We start from the raw sequence: 23,010 nt of genomic DNA, 5'->3' as shown, positions 1-23,010 counted from the left end.
GTCACTTGAGTCCATCCTCGAACAGGAAGTAGTCATTTGAGCTTGTTGATCCACTTCCGTTAGCATGTTGTGGTTGTTAAATCCCTAGACTGGTTACATCTGTAAACGTTTTTTTGTATCGCTTAGGACGGGAGATAAGTGAGAGGTGTGACATAACCAGGAAACAGAGGGAAGCGGGCTTTGGCCAGTATTTTATTATTATTTATCCACCGCAGCTGTGCAAGTAAACACAAACGGTGTAAGGTTAACGTTACCACAACGTTGCTAGGTAAGTTGAATGGCTACTTACAAACCTGTGGAGGTCTAGTGCGTTATAATGTGCAGTATAACGTAGGTTGAGTAATGCAAACATGAAAATGGTATTAATTGTGCCTTATTCCGTACATTTAATTTCGTTAGCATGCAAGATGTCAGCAGCATCGCTTTCATAACCACCTAGCTAGGAAGTGAATGCAACATCCCCATGTAGCGGATGTCTTGTGTTGATTTATCTCATTACTTCTTTAATGACGAATGCTATTCATTTGTGTTTCTCATCCCTGCCAGATGTGACCTTAGAATCTGTTAACATGAGTAACAGCCACCCTTTGCGACCACTGGCCTCTGTGTCGGAGATAGACCACATCCACCTGTTGTCAGAGCAGCTCGGCGCGTTGGTTCCCGGCGAGGAGTACAGCGATGTCACCTTTCTTGTGGAAGAAAAACGGTTTCCTGCCCATCGGGTGATCCTGGCAGCTCGCTGTCACTATTTCAGGTAGCAGCATAGCATGTCTAAACATACGGTTCCATACCGCAGGAAAGCGGGTAGATTGAAGATGCATCAACAATAACAATGTGATCCAGAGGGCGTCAACAATTCAATATCTTCTATGACGTTTCATCTCCAATCTCCAATTGTACATGTTTTCCTTTAAAAAATTGCTGGTCCATTTTTTAATCTTGCAAAATTCAGTAGCCCTCAGACCATTTTGGCCCATGACGAAGCAACTTGAATAATGAAGTGTAGGGGGACATGTATAATAGTAGCATGTAAACAAAGTAGGTTTGGTGACCTTGGGTGTCTTGAAAGGCGCCTCTAAATTAAATGTATTATTATTATTAAAGTAACTTCATCCTTCATGGTGGGGCAGACATCCATAATGTTAGTGTACGGCCAAGGAGTATTTGATTCCAAAGGGTGTCTACTTTTGGATTATAAAAGGTTAAAGAAAATACTAAAAAGGTCAGGTTCAAGAGACGCATGGTACCGAACTAAAATCTGTGATGTGAGCTGAACCGTGACTCACTTATGCCGGTACCCCCCTAGGTGTCGACACACTTTAAACACGGCCCTGGTCCTCCAATCTGGAGTGCAGTCTAAACGTTAACACCATAGTTCAGACGTGTTAACCATGTCAATCCCCGCCACAGGGCGCTGCTCTATGGGGGCATGAAGGAGTCCCTGCCGCAGGCGGAGGTGTGCCTGGAGGAGACGCGTGCGGAGGCCTTCTCCATGCTGCTCCACTACCTCTACACGGGCCGCGCCAGCCTCAGCTCTGCCCGGGAGGAGGTGCTGCTGGACTTCCTGGGCCTGGCGCACCGCTACGGCCTGCAGCCGCTGGAGGACTCCACCTCGGAGTTCCTGCGCACCGTTCTTCACACCAACAACGTGTGCCTGGTGTTTGACGTGGCCAGCCTGTACTCTCTGAGCGCGCTCAGCACCGCCTGCTGCGCCTACATGGACCGCCACGGGCCCGACGTGCTAGGCTCCGACGGCTTCCTGACGCTCTCCAAGGTAATGTGTGTGTGTGTGTGTGTGTGTGTGTGTGTGTGTGTGTGTGTGTGTGTGTGTGTGTGTGTGTGTGTGTGTGTGTGTGTGTGTGTGTGTGTGTGTGTGTGTGTGTGTGTGTGTGTGTGTGTGAATGTCAAATGTGTGTCAGCAGGCTGTGTCCCATATGAGTCATCTGTTAAGGAGCATCACTTCGGTAGAACCAGCGGTGTCTGATTTAGAGCACTTCCTACTCTGAGACCCACGAGGTAGATTAATTTAAACCAATAATTGTGTGTGTGTGTGTGTGTGTTTGTGTGTCCCAAGGCCGCCCTGCTCACAGTCGTCAGGAGGGACTCGTTTGCCGCCACCGAGAAGGAGATCTTCCTGGCGCTGAGCCGCTGGAGCCGTCACCACGGCGACGGCGAGGACTCGCAGGAGGTGATGTCGGCGGTGAGGCTGCCGCTGATGAGCCTGACGGAGATGCTGAACGTGGTGCGGCCCTCGGGCCTGCTCAGCCCCGACCAACTGCTGGACGCCATCAAGACCCGCTCTGAGAGCAGGGACATGGACCTCAACTACCGGGGCATGCTCGGTCAGTACCCCGCTACCCCCAAATAAAGGGGTTCCTATGTGGATAAGTTGTCTGTTAAAGCCGACAGCTTGGGGGAAAAGCACCAAGATTGTGGCTATGAACTTTTTATTTTTGTACTGACTATTTACTATTTTTAAAATGGTCTTCATGGTTTCATAGATAAGAGTGATGTTATAACTTTTTTTAATGCCATTTTGCTGCAAATTTTATGGCTCCCTAGTTCTGGGTGAATTAATAATAATAAATGAAATGTATATAGAGCTTAATATGGTACTCTAAGACGCTTACAACATATACCACAATAATACTTAAATGCATACAGAATGGTGCTGGCGTACTTCTGTATTCTTAGCTAGCACCAACTTGCTGTCCACCATGCTAGTTTCACACAGACAACATCAACAGCATTAACATTGTAGTGTTTATATATTGTTCTGCGTTGGTTTGTATTGTATTATATAACGTAACGTGTTGGTTTATGTGTTTCCAGTCCCGGAGGAAAACATTGCCACCATGAAGCACGGGGCCCAGGTGGTGAAGGGGGAGCTGAAGTCGGCCCTGCTGGACGGAGACACCCAGAACTACGACCTGGACCACGGCTTCTCCAGGCACCCCATCGAGGAGGATGGCCGAGCAGGCATCCAGGTGAAGCTGGGCCAGCCCTCCATCATCAACCACGTCCGCCTGCTGCTGTGGGACCGCGACAGCCGGTGAGAGAGGGGGGAGACCCTGGACATTACCGACTGAATGATGTGTAGCTTAAGTTCACTGGTCACTTCTTCTGATGGGAAATCTATCTGCTCAAAGGGCCGAAATTGGTGGGTGGAGGTTATTCTTGGTGAGGGGAGGATATACAAGTTAATCTAAAAATATATATATATATTGTGAAAAGTGACACTCATTACACCCAAAGTGAAATATTTCAAGCCTTTTTTTTTTCTTAATGATTATGGCTTACAGCTCATGAAAACTTTTAGTATCTCAGAAAATTTGAATATAACACAATACAAGTAAGAAAAGTCCCTGGAACCTTAATACAGAATGGTTGGCTTTCTGAAACGTATGTTATTGTATGCACTCAGTACTTGGGTTGAGCTCCTTTTGCATGAATTACTGCATCAATTCGGCGTGGCATGGAGCTCAGCCTGTTGCACTGCAGGAGGTGTTATGGAAGCCCAGGTTGCTTCAATAGCGGCCTTAGGCTCGTCTGCATTGTTGGGTTTTGGGTCTCTCATCTTCCTCTTGACAATAACCCATACATTTTCTATGGTAATGCAGGCAGGTGCCATGTCCTGCTGTAAAGTTTAATCAGCATATCCATAAAGCTTGTGAGCAGAAGGAAGCCGGAAGGGCTCTAAAATGTCCTGTTAGACGCCTGTGTTGACTTTGGGCTTTGGATAAAACACAGTGGACCGCCACCAGAAAATGACATGGCTGCCCAAATCATCACTGACAGTCAAAATTGACTCTGATTTGACTTTGCCTTTGGACCACTGAGCGACAGACCAGTTATTTTTCTCCTTAGTCCATGTAAGACACTTCTGACATTGACTCTGGTTTAGGAGTTGCTGGTGACACGAGGAATGCAACAGTTGTAGCCCATGTCCTGGATATGCCTGTGTGCGGTGGCTCTTGATGCACTGACTTCTGCCCCAGTCCAGTCCTTGTGAAGCTCTGGCCTTTGCTTGACAATACTCTCAGGGCTGCAGTTATCCCTGTTACTTGTGCACCTTTTCCTACCACACGTTTTCCTTCCACCCAACATTCTATGAATATCCTTTTGATAGAGGTCTCTCTGAACAGCCAGCTTCTTAAGCAATGACCTTTTGAGGCTTAGCCACCTGGTGGAGGCTAAGTCAATGACAATGTCTTCTGCATAAGTGTCAAGTCAGCAGTCTTCCAAATGATTGTGAAGCCTACTGAACCAGACTGGGAGACCATTTTAAAGGCTCAAGAAACGTTTGCAGAGGCTTTGAGTTAATTAACTGATTAGTGTGCAGCTCCTTGAGTCTATAATTTTGAACTTTTTCACAATATTCTAATTTTAGCATGGCAAATCTCTGTGTAAGACAGGATTTGCATAGTATTGGGAATATTATAATTTTCATTATCAGTCCTAGCACTACCTTTAGTCAAAATAACAAGTGATTTCCTGTGTCTTCAGGTCGTACTCCTACTACATCGAGGTGTCGATGGACGAGCTGGACTGGATCCGCGTGGTCGACCATTCCAAGTCCCTGTGTCGCTCCTGGCAGAACCTCTACTTCACCCCCAGGGTGTGCAGGTGAAGCAGCACTGGATATACACCTTGGTTCACCCGGGGTTGTATGACTATCATATAAAACCTTTGTTTCCATACATTGTGCATTCCCATTTTGTTTTGGTGGGCCTGATGTAACATTGGTTTTAGACACTTTATATTGCACTGTTTCTATTTGCTTAATATATATATATATATATACACCTAGACCTAGCTACCTAGCTCTTTATATCTATAACCCTAGATGTCTGTACATCTTATAAAGCACTATGTTTGGATAAACCATATGTGTACACACTATAACACGCTAAGTATTTAGTGTAGGCATCTTTAGTGTAACTGAATTGCCCTCCAGGGACCTGAATGACCCTTTTGTTCTATAAAGCCAAACAAGCTGACCTCATTTCAACTTTAGCTCTAAAGCTGTGTATGTTAGACTTAACAATGCCCAACTACCCTACCCCCACATTTCAAGTGACTTTAATATAAAATGTACATTACTTTTCAGAGGCACAAATGCCCGTAAAAAGTCTCCAGTTAACTATGGTTGCTCAAGATGGAGACAAGCGACTAAATGTAGTGTCCTTTTGCATAACCTGAAACATTTATATAAGATCTCCCAAGAAATTGGATATACATTTATTTCTATTATAATATGCGATGCCTTTATTACATGGTATGTGCTGTTTTTGTACAATCATTAACAACATTGCCTGTGTTGCATACAGTACCCTGCAGGCAATTCCCCAATTCAAATCAAGCCAGTGCGACTGGCAAAGATGTGCAAAGTGCTGTCCTTCCTCTTGAACAACTCTGCTTCTCCTTCATGTGTGTAGGTACGTGCGCATCGTGGGAACGCACAACACAGTCAACAAGGTTTTCCACCTGGTGGCCTTCGAGTGCATGTTCACCAACCGCTCGTACACCTTGGACAATGGCCTTGTGGGTAAGGTCCTGAAGACGCCTAAGATATGCCCCCCTCTTTCGACATCTAAAGTGGGGGCAGTTTGACTAGGGGTTAGGGTGAAAAGCTTCTGGTTCTGGTTTTGAAACATAATGTCTGAAGTCTTAATGACCAAAAAAAATCACTGTAAGCCACTTTGGATAAAACTGTCTGCTAAATGACTTAACGGTGGGTACTTAAGTGGGTGCATGGCGTGGACCCATGTTGACTAAAAAGCCTTTGTCTTTAGCGGGAAGGACTTGGCAAATGGCTGTTCAAGACAATATAGGCCCCCAACGTACCACCAGGTGTGATGCTGATTAGCCATCACAAGCAATTTCAAAATCGACCCTCTAGGGATATCCCACAGGGAGACGTATAATAGATCATTTAGAAATGCATCCCAGTTGGTACGGTCCACTGGGTAGGCTGGTAGGTTTAAATCACTTGTAATGGATAATCAACTTCAGACCTGGTGGTAAATGAAGTTCCTTTTATAATATTGGGCATGTATTCTCATTCCAATGTCTATAGCCCGGGTCATTTGACGTCCGACTAACAGAAGCTGAAATCAGTTACACCGAATAGCCAATCAACAGCTTTCCCTCCGCTCCACAGTGCCCAATGAGAACGCAGCAACCATTGCCGCCTGTGCCAGTGTGGTGGAGGGCGTGAGCCGAAGCAGGAACGCATTGCTCAACGGCGACACTCGTAACTACGACTGGGACTCGGGCTACACCTGCCACCAGCTGGGCTCGGGGGCCATCGTCATCCAGCTGGCCCAGCCCTACTCCATCAGCTCCTTACGGTCGGCCTTTTGGTTTGATGCGTGTTTTAGAAAATAAAAGCCCTCTGAGACCTCGGTATGGCCGGGTGGTTTTACAGTCGAGCAAAGGAGGTTCTTTAGGAGATACAACCGTAACGTAGTTGGCTTTATTTCTGAAAGTAGCCACGTCCCACGTGTTGGTGATGACTAACCAGGTGACTCCGCCCCCGTGCTGAGCAGGCTGCTGCTCTGGGACTGTGACGAGCGCTCCTACAGCTACTTCATCGAGGTCTCCACCAACCAGCAGCAGTGGACCAAAGTGGTGGACCGCACCAAGGTGGCCTGCCGGTACGTGTCCTGTTTCGACTCCTCTCTCCTACCTTCTATCATACCTCCTATCTCCTACCTTCTATCATACCTCCTCTCTCCTACCTTCTATCATACCTCCTATCTCCTACCTTCCATCTTACCTACTCTCGACTCGGGATGGACGATGTTATTCGGTTATTCGAAATGACCTGGGTATTCGACTTTAGCTGGAGCGGATTTTAGATTTTTTTTTGCCTAAAGTTAATTAAATATTATTCATTAGGTATATTAATTACATATTGTTCATTAAACGTGTATACTAATGCCGTTTAAAATACGTAAAGTAGAAAGAAAGAAAAAACACAATTGCATTGCATTAGATACATTTTTGTGCCTTTGCGCGTCACGTAGTTTAAACTTGCAGGCAGCGCGCACACTAAAAGAAATGGAGACCTAAATAAGCGTAAATAAGCGAAAATAAAAGTGTTGAAATAATTTGACCAGATTGGTGAAAAAAATGTGTGACGCAAACTCTTACTCTTGTAATGCAAAAAATACTTGGCTATACCGGCAACCTCCGTTCCAGCGGTGAGTCTTTTCCACAGCGGGCTTGATTGTAAATTGCCTCCGCACCCGCCTATCCCGCGAGCACGTAGATTTGCTAATTTTTTTACCAAGAATGAGTGATAGGTGGGCTTATGTGTTATGTTAACTGGAAATGTTTTAGACATACTGTATTTCCGTCTTACACATAATACGTTTTGTTGATGTTCTGTCGTATGCGCATCATGCGTAATGCGAGGCACGCCCATGCGCTGCAAGTGGAGTACTGTTGATATCCGAGCCCACCAGTACTTATACTTTTTGCTGTTGTGCTTCAGTTACTTTAATCTATTCAGTTGGTGCCTTAGATTTACTCGAATCTAATTTCAGTTTGTGCCTTAAGTTTGCAATACTGTTCATTCATATTCTTGTCAAAAAGGATGGTTTTGTTTCAACTCATTCATACTAATTTCGAGTGGTATTTTCCTTCTAAAATGCTCAATAAATTGAAAAAATTGGATTTGATTTCCTTATTTTTTTGACTAATAGATGGAAAACCAATACATTGGTTTAGTGAAGGCCAGGTCACGGAAGCCCTTCAGGCTACATTATGAGTGCGCTACACTTTATTTTTTTCGTAGCTTGGTTTACCGGTTACTAAAAAAAAATGGTCATCGAATATTTGAATATTGATATGGCCATCCCTACTCTGTACTGCACGCTATCCTGATTTACTCTCTTCTCCCTCCTCTCCTACCAAGTCCCTCCTCTCCTCTCCCTCTTAGCTCCTCCCATCCCCCTTCTCCTCTAGCCTTGTTATGTCTTGAAACTCTTTACACAAGTGTGTCTCCGACGATACAAGTGAGGAATAGTATTTTTGTGTTCAAAACGTTAATACCTTTTACATACTTCCTTAAATCAAAACATTTGCCAATCCCCTAGATTCCCTTTCATAGGATGACAAGGTAGCGTTATTCTATCCATATTTATTTTTTTCTCCCATGATTTTTTGCAGGTCGTGGCAGACCCTGAAGTTCGAGAAGAACCCTGCTTCCTTTATTCGAATTGTGGGAACGCACAACACAGCCAATGAGGTTAGAGGGTTGCCTAGGACGACTATTCACCTCACTGGAACATTCGTAGTCCCTTAAAGCTTAGTTATGGATCCACGTCGACGCAAAGCAAGGGGGTTTACGGACCCATTACGTCCTTGTGGACCCTCCTTTCGTCCACCGCAAGGGTCTGACGTGCGCCTCCCAAGAATTATAACCTTGCTTCGAGGCAATGCAGCAGCAAGGGCTGTGATATGTCCGCTCATTAAAACCCGACCCACAACCAAAACAGGTTCACAAATGCGTCGAAGCGTCTGCATGGTCATTGTGTTGCCTCGACGCCGGGGAACCATAACTGAGCCTTTAGCATCACGTGTGCCAGTGTCTTTGCCGTTTTGGTTAGCTTTATTTTTTTACAATTCTTCCTATCTATAGCTACATATTCCATGTCACTTTTATGTTTTTGAAATTGTATCAACCCATCTCCCCCCTCCCCCTGATGTGTGAATGATGGAACTTTTTCAATCAGGGCCAATTTAGGTTGATAGGAGGTTTGTGAACAGAAGTGTTGTCCCTAATCACTTTCTATGAAAACGTATTTTATAAAGACAATTTCGTAAGAAACTAATTCTGAACTCTTCAAATCTTTCCCTCTCTCATTCTATGTTGTCTGTCTCTCCCTCTGTCTCCTTCCATCACTTTCTCTCCCCTGCCCGCTCTATGTCTCACTCTTTCCCCCACTATCCCTGTCTCTCTGTGTCTCTCCCCCGTTCCGCTGCAGGTCTTCCACTGCGTCCACTTTGAGTGTCCGGCCCAGTTGGACTCGGAGATCAACGAGGGCTCCCCCGGCCCGCAGTGTCCAGAGGGGGGCGGCACCTCCTACCTCCAACCGCGACCCCCACGACCTTCACGCACACACAGTCTGGTCCCCACACAGCCCTCTTCGTCCTCGTCCTCCACCTCCTCCCAACCTAACCACTAAGAGATACACCTCTCTCCTCTTCCTGCCAACCACTAAGAGATATCTTACTTCTTATTGTCTCCTACTCCATCTCTCCATTGCCCTCATATCTTGATATATACTCCACTCGGTACTTTGCCGTAACCCAAACCCAGTGCGAGTCGGTTTTTACCCATAATTCCTTGTTTGTGCTGGCTAAAACTCCAGATACAGAACTGTATACATCCATAGCATTTCGCCAGTATCACACGTTCACATTTCTGAAACTGGGCGAAGGTCGACACTTCTTTTTCGTCGGTTAGCGTAGAGATTTGTTTCGTCCGTGGTGATTTAGTCCTACATGAAGATTACCAAATTGTGCGGGGCTATAGGCGGAAACGTTTATCTAGGGATTGATACGGTTATACCACTAAAAGATAAAAAAACAACCCCCAGGGTAAGAATTATTTTCGGAATTTACATTTCCTAAATCTATATCCACTTTGAACATATTTTTGCTACTTAAAAAAAGTGACCAGTCGTTACACTTCTATCTTCAGAATATCATCCCTGAAGACAATTACTGTTTTTAGCAAACGGCCCCCTCCCCCCATATATAGCCGGTGACTCCTAACCTGTAAGACCTACATGCCAGCTATTACTTACAACAGAAGAGGTGTCACTTGTTTTAAAATGGCCGCTGCGTCTGTTTGTTACGACCGAAACATGATTGCCAAAGTTTTGCGGTGTATGCCACCATAGTTCATATCACGCAAACGGCACTTAAATATGCAAATTTATGCATTTGGTCAAATCGATCAAGCTTCTCTGGTAACACGGTATACTTTTAATTGTTCGGCTCCGAAATCTAAACTCAAATGTAAATCTTTTATACTGAAAGTATTTTTACTAGGCACTTGGAATATCTTAGCACAAACATTTTCGGGGGAGTGGGGGTGGCAAAAAAATTAATCTGAGTTTGGAAACTTGGACCAAATAGTTCGCACTGGGCCTTGGGGATCAGAGAAATGTATTTAAGTAGTAAGACAAACGGCTGTAGAAGGCACTTTAACTGACGACAATACTGACAAGCAGCTGCTGTGTGAAGTACAATGCTGGCTTGCTATCCAATGGTAAACCTCTATTGTTTTGGTTGTTCTATTTTTTTGTTTGATCGAATGAAGCGTGCTGCTCTAAATATGTTGTATGTTAATTAAGTTCTCAATCTGGTTGATATAACTATTATTGTTCTTATTTTTGTTTAAAAACAGTTGAAGCACTTTGAGCTTTTAGTGCTGTGGTTTGCATTTTTTTTTTTGACCTGGTTCCGTTTTAGTTTACACCCCTCGCCTACACTCTTGCAGTGCACGTCATGGAGTTGTTTAAGCTATTTATTTAACCTCCTGGGTTACTTTAATGTTGGCATTAAAAGCCCAAACATGGACGTCTTTTGGGGCTCTGAACCCCCTTTTCCGGTATTCATGATAGTATTTCCTTTGGTCGATAACCAGAGCTGAGGGAGGACTTCTTGGTCGACATTGCTGTAGAAAAATAACGTTTGATTTAATTCATCCAAGGTCACTGTATATGTATACAAATATAAAATATATAACAACAATAATATTGGGAAAGAAATAAGTAAAGTATATAGGCCTATTTATTATTTTATTTTCCTTCATATTATTGATAGTATTATGTGTTACAGATACATTGGAATGCTGCTTAAGCCACATCCGCATTTGAACTGTGAGGGCTTTTGGCTCAATGTTATTATTCATGATTTATTCCTAAATATTATTATTATTTTTATGACGAAGACAGTGTCTCGGTTAACAGAATGAGATGATTCCACTCAACCGAAAGGGTGGGCTTAAATGACTGGCCATGCAGTCAAAAAGCTGTTTGAGAGCTGTGCGGGTCAGAGGTTACACACCAGGTTGAGTGTGAAGGCCTGTTGGGCATTGCTGGGAACATGAAAATGCCCTGAACGCTGTTTGAACCCTCTGTTAAATCTAGGCAATCCATAGCAAGGCTGCAGACAGTTATGGAAATTAAACAACAACTGTTACAGAGAACAGAATTAAGAAAAACTGTTTTAAACTGTCTACTCATCTCATTCAAATGTTATGATTTTTCTGGCTGTTAATTATCTAAAATATGTTCTGGACTTAGCCCTGGTCATCGTTATTTCACTGCCTCTTAAGAATGCATTGCCTTTAAAAAAAAAAGTTATAAATAAGTATGATCAAGTGTTTGTGCTTCAGGATTGCTTTTCCTATGCCACTGCTCTATTTTTCTTCAATGACTGCAGTTTGTTTATGACCTAAAGTGGAGTAAGGAGTTGATTCGGTTTGATTAGACATTAACGTTATGATGCAATGATATGTCATGGATCTTCCTTAAATTCACTACTGCTTATATTTGTTTTGATTGTTTTGGTTTTCTTTATAAAAAAAAATATTAAATAAGTGTTGGACCAAATTATTTGATTGGTATTCATTCACAGCTGTTTCAAAGACCTAGGGTTCACACTAAAGTACATTAGTTGACACATTTTTTATGATGGCGAAAGGTGGATTCACGTTTGGAAATCCGCAGGAGTCAAAAAATAAAATGTTCTTGTACTATTCCTTATTCGATCCCATTACACTGTTAAGTTAGAATTTTTAAAAATAAATCGGGTTTTCTATACATATTCAATAACTGACAATATTGACACAATTCTTTCAAATAAAATAATATTGACATTTCTCGTTAATGTACGCGTTTCCGGCATACTTTGCGAGCAGCTACAGGCGACGTGTGAATAGGGTGGTCCCAAACGGGGAAGTAAATTGTCTTTTTGTAGGCAGTGCGTTAGACCGTTTATTGAATTAGCTTTTACAACGTCGATCGGTCGCCGTATTATCAGCTTTATAATTTTAAGCCGTTTCGTGGTCGGACAACGCGTTAGGATTGTAAAATTGCTAGTCGTCAAAACGTCCAGACCCCCCTATCCGTGGGTTAGTGTTCACGTCGAGGTCCAGCTGATCGCTTTGAGTCCCGTGAGGACGCTGGATGATCAATTACTACAAACTGATTCGTTTTTAGGACAAACCCAAGTTGCTGGTCTTGGTACTAAGGCGCAACTATTACCTTTTTTTTTTCTTGTTTTCTGTCCAGTTGTGAAGTGAGACCCTGAGGATATTTTTGGGCTTAACTTGACTGTTAAATAGCCACTGAACGACAAGGCCCCGGACTCATCCCCAAGCCGACTCGCGTATCAATATCGTTTTTTTGAAGTCATGGGAGATACAAGTGAACGCAGCAAACCTCCTGGTTTACCACCCCGCTGCCCGTGTGGATTCTGGGGGTAAGATTGAGCTGTTGTACTGGTCAAATCAACAAGATGGTTAAAGGGAAATATTATCAACGGTTTAGTACAGACCCATTGTTGTTGTTCTGTTGTGCAGGCCGGGTGGGGGTTGGGAAGTTAATACCTTTTCTAGCAGGAAAAACTGCCTACTTTCTATACGTTTTCCCCTTCAAACTGATCGTCGTGTGTCAATGTAAACGTTGTCGATGGCCAATGTAAATGTTTATTTGTAACTCGTTTGGAAATTCAGGTGGTGTCGTATCGGAGACAATGATTTATGGCCAGCAGGTTCCTTTTAAACGTGCACAGGATTTATATCTGCTCAAACTACAAAGCGAATGGGTTCCCATTTGGTGTTTTTGGTCAAGTCGACCAACTTAAAACATCGTGTAGTTTGTCTTTTCATTTACATTTTTTCTATTTTCATGCTTTGATTCAAACGTCTTCTTTCTTTCGTGGAGCGCTGGATGTGTTTTGCATACCGGATGTGATTCGTTGATGTCTCTGGCGAGGCTCCTCTTGCGAAATTCCCTAAGAAAATATTAAGTAATGACAAATGACGTGTCGTATACTTTTGCCCTGCACCACAAACACACACGTCTATCTCTGATCTCATTTTTTAGTGTGTGTGTGTGTGTGTGTGTGTGTGTGTGTGTGTGTGTGTGTGTGTGTGTGTGTGTGTGTGTGTGTGTGTGTGTGTGTGTGTGTGTGTGTGTGTGTGTGTGCACTAAATCCTGACCTCCCCCCACTACCCCACCTGTCTATGTCAGATGACAGAAACGGTAACGTTACTATGTTTATGGCTTTGTGAGGCTGTACATTTGGCAAGAAGCGAATGTAGGAAGCAGTTGGCCAGGTGTTATTTCGAGACAGACTACTTAAATCCACCGTTTGGTTGGCATTGTAGCATTTAGGATCTGTATTGTACGAAACCTTTCTTTCCAACGGATTGCTTTTTGATCTGGCTTTCCCAATCTCCAACGGTTGAACCCCAGGAGATAAGGAACGCCAAAATAAAAGGCAACCCGTCGCTAGGTCGTCTATGAAAACAAGAACATAGTCTTACTTCTCAACACAATGATTGGTGTAGCCGTATGTTCAACCATGTTAACCCACCTATTTTTCTAACGTGTATATAGCTACCTACTTCCATTATCTATCAATAAACATTAAATATGAACAATGGCAACCATTTTGTCAACTTAGGTAACGGAGAGCTAATAAACCTGCATGGTTGCCGGATAGAAACCAGACATTTGTGTCAGCCCCTGCTCTCATCTGAAGATGCAATCGTATTGTGATTGACGCAGGCCAGGTAAGCCCCAGTTTCTGGGTGTCTACAAGGATCAATTGGATCATAGCGAATCACTGGCATAATGTGGTTTGTTTTATCAGCAGGAGTAGACTACTTTAAATTATTATCATAACTAACTCCCATTATCTAGATGAGTTCACATTATCTGTTTTGGCATGTTGGGTTTGGACAAGGGAACAATGACACTTGGATGACATAATCAATGGTATTTCTTTTTACTGGGTTATTATCTTTCAAATAAGGAGTTTAGGCTTTGTGCTGTTGATACTGCCAAACACACACAATGTTTGGCTGCTTAGCCACGCAGCAGAATTCGGTCGAATCCGAGGAAGATGATACACTAATATCAGCCATATGTTATGCATATAACTTCTACAGGCGTGTGCATGGTCTATATCTGTAGCCTGTCCCTCTGTAGTGGAAATCCCTCTCTTAAGGGGAGGGTGTTCTCGAGGGACAGCCAGTAGAAGACGTGCACTGCCATATTGAACAGGACTTCATAGAGTGGGCTGACTGACAGGTGTTGGGCTATACAATGATCAAAGCTGGATCCTTCTGGTTTGACCTGCACCCTGACTAACCAATAGATCACATCTATTGACCAAAGGGGCCAACACTAGCATTGTTAGCGGCATGCTCTACTACTACATGTTAAGCTACATAGGGATCGGCCTGGTACCCCATAACTGGTACTGGACGATGTGATGTTGGAGACTCAATTGATATGCATGTTCATTCCCAGTAAGTATTGCATTGTGACACCATTTTTACAGTGTGTGTGTGTGTGTATGCAGGCTTAGGCCTAATACCTATGGTAACTATCTACGCTATGCTGATACTGCATTATAAGCCAGCCTTCTATCCTTGGGAGGGGGCCGGCATTATCTATCAAAGTGCGATACCGTCTCTCTCACACACACACACACCCCATGAGTATGACTAGTACCCAGCTGTCCTCTACAACAAGCTCGTTGATAGAAACAAGTCTTTATATGCAGGCTGTATCTACGGCATTTGTAGCATAGCTGCTATAGACACAATGGTTAGAATAAAAAATAAAAATGCTTCCCAGCTATTGACACGGTTCCCACCGGACCCTGCCTAATGTATGGTGTTGCTATTCAAGTGGAGGACCCTGGAAGCCATAGGGGACATAAGGGACGTGTCGTATTAGTCAGCTCTACCATGGAACATGGGAGCGCAGGTCCTATTCTATACTTGCCTTTAGAAGTTACACGTTAACAAAAGACCTGCTTTTCTGAATACACATTTCTGGTCGTTCTGGCGGTTTGTTAAAGAAGGCTGTAGCTTTGTGTCTTTGTAGGCTGTGTTTTTTTGCGGGGGTAGTAGAGATGCAATGATTAAGTAAACGAATTGTGGACAGCTAGCTTTTGTTGCCATGTTCAACGTGTTTGAACACAAACATGATTTATTTTGAACTTTAAGTTGTCCCTATTTTATTTTAAGTTGGATTCCATACATTTTAGGATCCTTGGAGAAATCGTAGTTCTCCTTTTTAATATACATTTTGAATCGTTATTTCTTCTGGGAAGGGGTATAATATATGTTCAAGAACTGTAGGCGGAAATAACATTGTTAAGGAGACAACGTCTAGCTCTCCTCCTTACGGTAAAAAAACAAATGGAGACTTTTTATTACAAAGAGTGACGTATGAGTTTGCTCATGTACCTTCGGGATATCAACAGCAAATAGTTACCTTGAACACGTGAAGACACAATTACAGCACAAACAAACCTCAACGCGGTACCCCAGAAAGATTCAACATGCGTTTTAATAACAGAATGGACATTGGACCAGAACATTTGTTTTCTACGTGTTAAAAGCTAGAGTTGAATTGGATAAGTTGGATAGTTTAAGTGGAGTAGCTGCCAATACGTCTGTATTTTTAGATTACCAATGCATTTGTCTCTTTAACTAATAGTGACTAACCATGGGACATGGATATGACATTATATGATATTCAGTTTGGATGGATGCTTTGGTATTGGTTTAGATCTATCCCAGTTCAACCCTTTTGTCTCCAAAATGGGCGTAATCGTTTTTGGAGCACCTTTCTCCACGAAGGGATGGGAATACAACTATTTTTTCCATCATCTCAGGCTAGGGTGAGTAATGAATTAAAGTGCCTAACTGTGGTTCTCTGGGTGATGTAATCCTTTTTAAAAGGTACAATTTTGTTACACAGGACGGCAAACTTTTTTTTGTTTTCATGAACATTAAAGACTTGTGTCCTACCGTAAGACTTGGACCCTAACTGCACTCCAGGATCCAACAGAATCTGATTGATCCTGTATTGATCAGTGTTTGAGTCCGGGGAAAAGAAAATCATAACTGAAAATTGTTTTTTGTCTATTTTATCCTAAGGTCGAGTAAAACAATGAACATGTGCTCCAAATGTTTTGCTGGTAAGTTGTACTCATTTAAACATACATTTTTAAAACAAATGATGTATTCAGAGATAGACATGTGATTGAAAGTACTAAATTACCCTATTCAAAAAGGTGCATTTACTTTTTCCCTGGAATTATTCTAACCTAAAGATAAAACGAATAATTGTCTGATTGTCCGAAGACTAACTAATTTGATTAGGAGTGAGGTGTTGAATGTCACCAGTTGTAATAAAAGCATTACCATTTCCTAATGTCAGAAATTTGACAGTTTACCGTGCTAGTTATACTACTCAAAGCTTGTTAATGTAGAAACTGTTCAGGGTAAAGAATTGCCAACTACCATTTGTTTTCTGGAGGATGTGGTCGCCATGGCAACCAGGGAACATGGCTGCCACATATTGGCTATTGTACAAGACAGGCCTGGTTGTCAATTCTTGCCTGAGTGTGTCCCTGCTGTGTGTCCCATAATCAGTTTAGCTGTGGCCATGTCAACAGTGCCTAGTAAAGCCCTCAGATTCAAACAGATCCCCTGACCAGTAGTGTTCAATCATTTGCAGAGCACTACCTCTTTGCTTCAACATAGAAAAATAATAGTATGACTTCTATGCATAGATATCGCTGATCCGGTTTTACCCCCAAACTTTAAGGACTGTTTTTTTTATTATCATACAAAGTTAATGCAGGCATTTGAACCGTGAACTCCATTGCTGCTGGGTCGGTATGGGCCTCGCTCAAACCTCTCTGCTCTTCTTCCCTTCCTGACAGATATTCAGAAAAAGCAGCCAGAGGAGGACTGCACTCCTCAGCCCATCCCAAGCTCGGGGAGTAGCCAATCACCTGTCTTCAGTAGCGAGACGAGCAGTAGCAGTAGCCAATCCCTGTTGTCGAGCCTGCCCTCCAGCTCCGAGCAACTGTCAACCGAAGAATCCTCGTCCACATGCCCTGCCGCCAGGGAAGGTAATATTGTTTGCTGTTTGTTTCTTCTTTTGTTATTTCTTCAAAGCTAAAAATGCTATTTAACCCCTTTTGAAAGCCAACCTTTCCTTTCGCAGTTTGATTCTGTACATTCATGGTGTAATGAATGACTTGGTGCTCAAGGGGGTGCTATTTACACACAGAATGAAATCAGAAGGAAAAAAGAGCCACATTGAACAGCCGTCACATTTTGTGTGTGATCCAAAGAAACATAAAACAATAAAAAGAAATGAACAACATCTTCTTTTTTTATTCTTTGGAAACAGGACCATCCAGCACAGAAACAGCCCAGGGCACCCTCTGCACACCCACAAAACGTCCTCGGGAATCAGGTGAGCCCTGCCTCCAGCCAGCCCCTGCATGACCCCCTGCTGACCCCCAGACCTGCCTCTCTTTATAGCCCTCGTTTGCCTCCCGTCTCCTCCGCAGCGTCGGGCAGCGAGAGCGAGGCCACCCCGGAGAAGCGGCCCCGGACCGAGGGGAAGGAGGACGCCGGGGAGGAGCCCCCCCGCGGGGGCCCCAAGCAGAAGAACCGCCGGCGCTGCTACAGCTGTCAAACCAAACTAGAGCTGGTGCAGCAGGAACTGGGCTCCTGTCGCTGTGGTCAGTAGCACACACCTCAACTAGGGCTGTAGCGATCCCATATCCCAACCAAACTAAATAGCCCTTATCTCAACTGTGCTAACTAGCAGCAATCCCGATTGTGATAACTAGCACCATCTGCTAAACAACTAAACAATACTGATGAGCGCGATCCTAACGACTAGCAACCGTCCCACAGTCATGATGCTAGTGGAGCTAAGCCGTCTGCCTCTACATGTAGCTAGGAAAGCTAGCTTGTTTGTCTCTCAAGGAAGTTGCTGTAGCTAACGTTTTGTTACGTCCTCTGTCCGCCTAGGCTACGTCTTCTGCATGCTGCACCGCCTGCCCGAGCAGCACAACTGCCTGTTTGACCACCTGGGGCGCGGCCGCGAGGAGGCGGTCCTCAAGATGGTGAAGCTGGACCGCAAGGTGGGCCGCTCGTGCCAACGCATCGGAGAGGAGTGCTCCTGATTGGCCACGCCGGTGACCCAGCCATCCAATCGGAGTGTACGGCGCTTAGTAGAGGGAGGAGGAGGAAGAGGAGGAGGACTAATGGGAAAAAGTGGGAGGGGAGGGAGGGGGGAGGGGAAGGAGAGAGGGGAGGGGAGGGGGGGGGGGGATCATGCTTGATCAACAGTTTGACCTGAAATTTTTGGACCTGAGCTCGTTCATAGTTCTGTTGATGTCCCCGATTTCCTGCATAGGAAGACTTTGGACTAAGACCGCGCCCTCCCTCGGGGGAGGGGGGGGCCAACTCGGGACGACCACCGCCCGCTGTTGTTGTTGTTGTTGTTGTGGAGCCACGTTCAGTATCGCATGTCGGCAAACACAGCCTTAACCCCCCCCCCAACGCCCACCGCCGTCCCAACCCGTCCCCCAGCACAGCCCCTTTCGGACGGAGAGGGTGAGGGAGGGGTTTGGGGGGGTCTTGCAGGATGTTTTGCACGGCCCTGCTGGTTTCATCTGACCGGAGCTCCACCCAGCTCCACCACCACCACCGACACCACCACCACCACCCGGTTGACTAGTCCCTCAGGGCGCTATAATACTACTACTACCACCACGCCCTGTCCCATGGCCACACCTCAGGTTGTCATTAAAAAGCCCTTTTCTACAGTTCTCTCAAGCTAACGCTAATAGTGCGTTGTTGACTCACGGGGGCTAGCGACGCAGCAGTGCGCGCGCGTCGGTTGGTCGAGGCTGCCATTGGGTTGAAGACTTCTGTTGTTATAATTACTACACCCCCTGTTTTTGTTACTTCCATGAGGACGTGAAATTGGGTCTGTCATTTTTAAATCTTTTCCGCAAACGCGTGGACACTAACACAGCCCGGTGGATAGGACGCAAGCCTCACTGTAGCGGGTCTCGTACTCTCCATGTTCCAAGCTCAACTCTTAAGATGTTCTTAAAACTGGAGGGAAATACCACTCAATGCAAAGTCAGGGCCAAGGCTCTACACTTATTTAGATGGAATGTGCGGTTTTTCAGATATGCTGTCATTTTAGTTAATCGCGGAAATTTCTGCTTCATACTACATTTGGGCTACTGCCGTTGTTTAGGTTAAAGGGAAATGTAATGATCGTACCATGTTATGTCACAATTACATGCCGAATATTTGAAGGTCGTGTCAAACATAATTTGTGTTTTGTCTCCAATCGGTTCCCGTGAGGACAAACATCAACTACTACTCCCACAGAATAGTCCTCCTTGAATTGAGTGGTATTTTCCCCCACTTTTTATTTTATTTTGAAATTCTTTGATATTTAACTGCTTTAACTTTGTGCTGGTCATACTGGTCACTTTTTCGACTTCAAGTTTCTTAAATGGGATTTTCCAGCAAGACTCGCTTTGAATTTCTGCCTCACAAGATGATGTACCCTACTAAAACGGGTATTTAGCTTAATGAAAAAAATAATACTTTTGTTTAATTTTGGGTTGAAAATATCACCTTCAATCAATGCATTCAGTGATATTATTTATTGTATTTCTTACAATTCCAAATTGGGATGACTTATTTTCTTGTTTATGATTATTATTATTATGAAATTGGCAAATTTGATAGTTGATCCTGGTTGGAGTTCCCTTTTAAGTCTGTGACATGTCTGGGCTTGAAATTCATGACCCTCAATCTACCCTGTTGACTCATCCTCTTTCTCTTTCTCTCTCTCCCACCGTCTGTCCAATAAGAACACAGCAAAGAAAGATGCGTTTGCGATTTGGATATATATAGCGGCTGGTTCTTAATCTTTTTTTGGGGAGGGGTGTGTGGGTTGGGGGTTTGTTGTCCCTTTTTTGAGTGCTAATAAGACGTGCAAGACATTGAATATCTTTCTGTACCCTTTTAAAGAAAATTATTTAACCTTATATCAGTTTGAGTTACTTACACCCTAGTATAGAGTGACATATTTAGTTCAATGTATAAAAAAAACACATAATTCTGTCCTATTTTTCTTTTTAATTTTATTGTGTTCCATTTTTCTGATAAGGACAAATAAACTGGATTAGAGAATGCTGTGTGTGCTCGTCCTTTGCCATCTATAACTCTTGTGCTAAAATTATAATAAAAAAGGAAAAGATTGAGAACTCCTGATTTACTAGACACGCTTGTAGTAAATGTATTAAACACATTAAGGGTCGGATAAGGGTTATGCATGAACATGGGTACTGGGTTTGAACCCAGAACCTCTGCCTCAGAGTCCAACATCCTAACCACTGCGTTTCATTTGTCTATAGCTTAATTTAGGACCCTTGGATTTGATGCCTTTGTACCTAATCTATTATAATTGATAAACACCCAATATTTGCGTTTTTTCCAGCACTGTCTGCAACACAAAGTGAACCTTCAAGGAAATATCCTTAGGCCAAAGGAACGTTCTACGAAACAACCAGGCAACATTGAAGGGAGCCGTGTTGAAGTTTCACAGATCAAGGACCAACTGATTGATTGGTTTACTTAATAAATCCAACGAAAGGAAAACTTAATTAGCCATCGGCAATGACCCCTTACAACATCAAGGACAGTAGGCTACTGCACGAACCAAACACAGTGCACCCATCCAAGCAAGATTAGACAATAGTGACAGAAAACGAACCTTTCATGTTCAGAAAAATCAGCACTATAATCCTGTTCTTATTTCTGGTTCGCAATTCCAGGATGACCTCTAACATGTCCGGATACAAGCCAATTATGGATCACGCTATTTTTATCTGTTGGTTGATACGGTGATTTCCCCCCAGCCAACTAGGCCAAAAAACAAGGCCCTAGCCAGAATGATGTGATAGGCTACACATGAAGGAGTTCCCGACTATCATCAAAGGATCTGAGTTTCCAAAGAGAAATCTGGAGGAGGACACGGCGTAAGGGAACATAGACTATATTTCGCTAGAAGTATCCGAGCAGCCGGGTTTGATTTATGAGATGCTAGAACGCAGTAGGATGGTCGGAGATAAGGTCCAGACACGCTGGTAAAAAGTAGAAGAATCCCCTTGTTGTAAAACAGCCGCGATAAGGGAAACGTGTGATCAAAACTGGATAAGAAGCTGATCGAATGGTAATCATGAATTCGGGTTCCCATTGGTAATGTTGCGCTGCATTTCACCCACAGACAAAATGGATTCAGTGAGAGAACATATCTATGGGTTTACGTCGTTGTGTTTTCTTAAGACGTTTAAAAATGATGGACAAAGTTGTTTTTGCTATGATAAGTTTAAACAAAAGTGAGGGTGACATTGTGGTGAAAGAAAGATAACGACATATTAATCTACTCATTTGTGAACGTTTTTAACTTACATAATTTACACAACCCGTAGGCCTACACAAATCTCCACGCTTTCAAAGCTTCAATCACTTGTATGTGATCGCTGCAGCTATACACAGAATACACGGTTGCTGCCCCCGTGTGGCATATTTGGCTGTTCTAGGCAGGCTTGCAATGCCAAGAACTTCATTCTAACAGTTAATATTAATTAAGAAAATACATTATAACAATTGATGATGGATTTTGTGAGTCTATTGGATGTTACGGTTGGAGAAGTGTAATTACTTTGTAATTATGATTACAGAAAACTCTAAGCACTATCCATTCTACTACTATATTTTGTTAAGATTGTTTAGAAAGGTTAGTATCCTTTCCTTTCTAGCTCCTCATCGAGCCTATTTGTAATGAATTCAAAAAACAACTAACTGCATACAAATTTGGTAGGCGTATCCCTAATAAGACAGGATAAATATATCTGTAAGTTCTGCCTTAAGGATGTATCCATGTACGTTAACTTTGAACACAACCGGTTCCAAAATAGCAGAGGACCCCATATGTTTCTAGTGAAGAAACGACTCTTTTCGCGCCGCTAAAGAGAGTGGAAGAACAGAAACAACCAGATAGGAGAGAGTGGGAGAGGGAAGAGAACATTATTGGCTAGAACTATGTCAGGAAGATAAAACGCGCGTCAGAGCTCCACAAAGCAGAAAAAGATCAATGAGATGCAAAGAAGTAAATAAAATATTTAAAAAATGGATAGCGCCGAGCTTCCCCACTGCTTACAGTCAGCAGTCAGAGCACACACCCAAATATTCTGTTCGTTTGCCTTCTTGTTCTTGTGAATAATAAATGAATAATAATTAAATATAGACTGTAAATAGAATAGAATAGGCTAGAGATTTGATTTGAATGTATTGAAAAATAAAAAATCGTTCTCCTGAGCTTTCTTCTTGCATGGTGTTTTAATTTGTTTATATTTTAACGTTCTTTATTCTCATATCTGGACCAAACTCTGATTTTAATTAGTGAGAGGTAGATGCTATTATTTTATTGACAACAGAAACAGCCTTAAATCCCGTTGTCTACTTTCGGGAGTTTTAATAGAAGTACCTAGAATGGACAGCAGGTGGCGGTGCCGCATACTAGTAGAACTCTAAAAAGCCAAACCACTTCATAGGATCCACAACACCTGGGAGGTCTAGTGTGTGTGTGTGTGTGTGTGTGTGTGTGTGTGTGTGTGTGTGTGTGTGTGTGTGTGTGTGTGTGTGTGTGTGTGTGTGTGTGTGTGTGTGTGTGTGTGTGTGTGTGTGTGTGTGTGTGTGTGTGTGTGTGTGTGTGTGTGTGTGTGTGTGTGTGTGTGTGTGTGTGTGTGTGTGTGTGTGTGTGTGTGTGTGTGTGTGTGTGTGTGTGTGTGTGTGTGTGTGTGTGTGGACGGAGAAGGGGTGGGGGGGCTTGTCTC

General features: G+C 43.4%; 2 protein-coding genes across 2 annotated transcripts; both read left to right on the top strand.

Moving 5' to 3' along the window:
* The first annotated feature begins 40 nt into the window (after nt 1–40).
* Nucleotides 41–11,826, top strand: btbd9 (BTB (POZ) domain containing 9). The gene is made up of 11 exons (XM_056581106.1): nt 41–268; nt 547–754; nt 1,411–1,774; nt 2,075–2,342; nt 2,833–3,052; nt 4,507–4,626; nt 5,439–5,548; nt 6,164–6,353; nt 6,552–6,659; nt 8,179–8,257; nt 8,997–11,826. Exons 2-11 carry the CDS (start codon nt 570–572, stop codon nt 9,195–9,197), a joined length of 1,845 nt encoding a protein of 614 aa, XP_056437081.1. The 5' UTR covers nt 41–268; nt 547–569; the 3' UTR covers nt 9,198–11,826.
* Nucleotides 11,827–11,915: 89 nt separating this feature from the next.
* Nucleotides 11,916–18,345, top strand: LOC130374381 (AN1-type zinc finger protein 3-like). The gene is made up of 6 exons (XM_056581108.1): nt 11,916–12,507; nt 16,211–16,251; nt 17,002–17,193; nt 17,478–17,543; nt 17,641–17,814; nt 18,110–18,345. The coding sequence occupies exons 1-6, from the start codon at nt 12,440–12,442 to the stop codon at nt 18,262–18,264; spliced, it is 696 nt and encodes a 231-aa protein (XP_056437083.1). The 5' UTR covers nt 11,916–12,439; the 3' UTR covers nt 18,265–18,345.
* The last annotated feature ends 4,665 nt before the right edge of the window (nt 18,346–23,010 follow it).

The sequence above is a fragment of the Gadus chalcogrammus genome, chromosome 21 (assembly GCF_026213295.1).
Source record: "Gadus chalcogrammus isolate NIFS_2021 chromosome 21, NIFS_Gcha_1.0, whole genome shotgun sequence".
NCBI lineage: Eukaryota > Metazoa > Chordata > Actinopteri > Gadiformes > Gadidae > Gadus > Gadus chalcogrammus.
Note: the sequence above shows the minus strand (reverse complement) of the source record. Positions and strands in the feature narration are given on the sequence as shown.

What these genes read in the sequence shown, in the direction of transcription:
- btbd9 (XM_056581106.1), top strand. Translation starts at nt 570, where the DNA reads ATGAGTAACAGCCACCCTTTGCGACCACTGGCCTCTGTGTCGGAGATA. An exon ending in TTCACCCCCAGGGTGTGCAG is followed by an intron (nt 4,627 to 5,438) that starts GTGAAGCAGCAC and finishes TCATGTGTGTAG; the next exon opens with GTACGTGCGCATCGTGGGAA. An exon ending in CGCACAACACAGCCAATGAG is followed by an intron (nt 8,258 to 8,996) that starts GTTAGAGGGTTG and finishes GTTCCGCTGCAG; the next exon opens with GTCTTCCACTGCGTCCACTT.
- LOC130374381 (XM_056581108.1), top strand. Translation starts at nt 12,440, where the DNA reads ATGGGAGATACAAGTGAACGCAGCAAACCTCCTGGTTTACCACCCCGC. An exon ending in TGCCCGTGTGGATTCTGGGG is followed by an intron (nt 12,508 to 16,210) that starts GTAAGATTGAGC and finishes TTTTATCCTAAG; the next exon opens with GTCGAGTAAAACAATGAACA. An exon ending in ATGCCCTGCCGCCAGGGAAG is followed by an intron (nt 17,194 to 17,477) that starts GTAATATTGTTT and finishes CTTTGGAAACAG; the next exon opens with GACCATCCAGCACAGAAACA.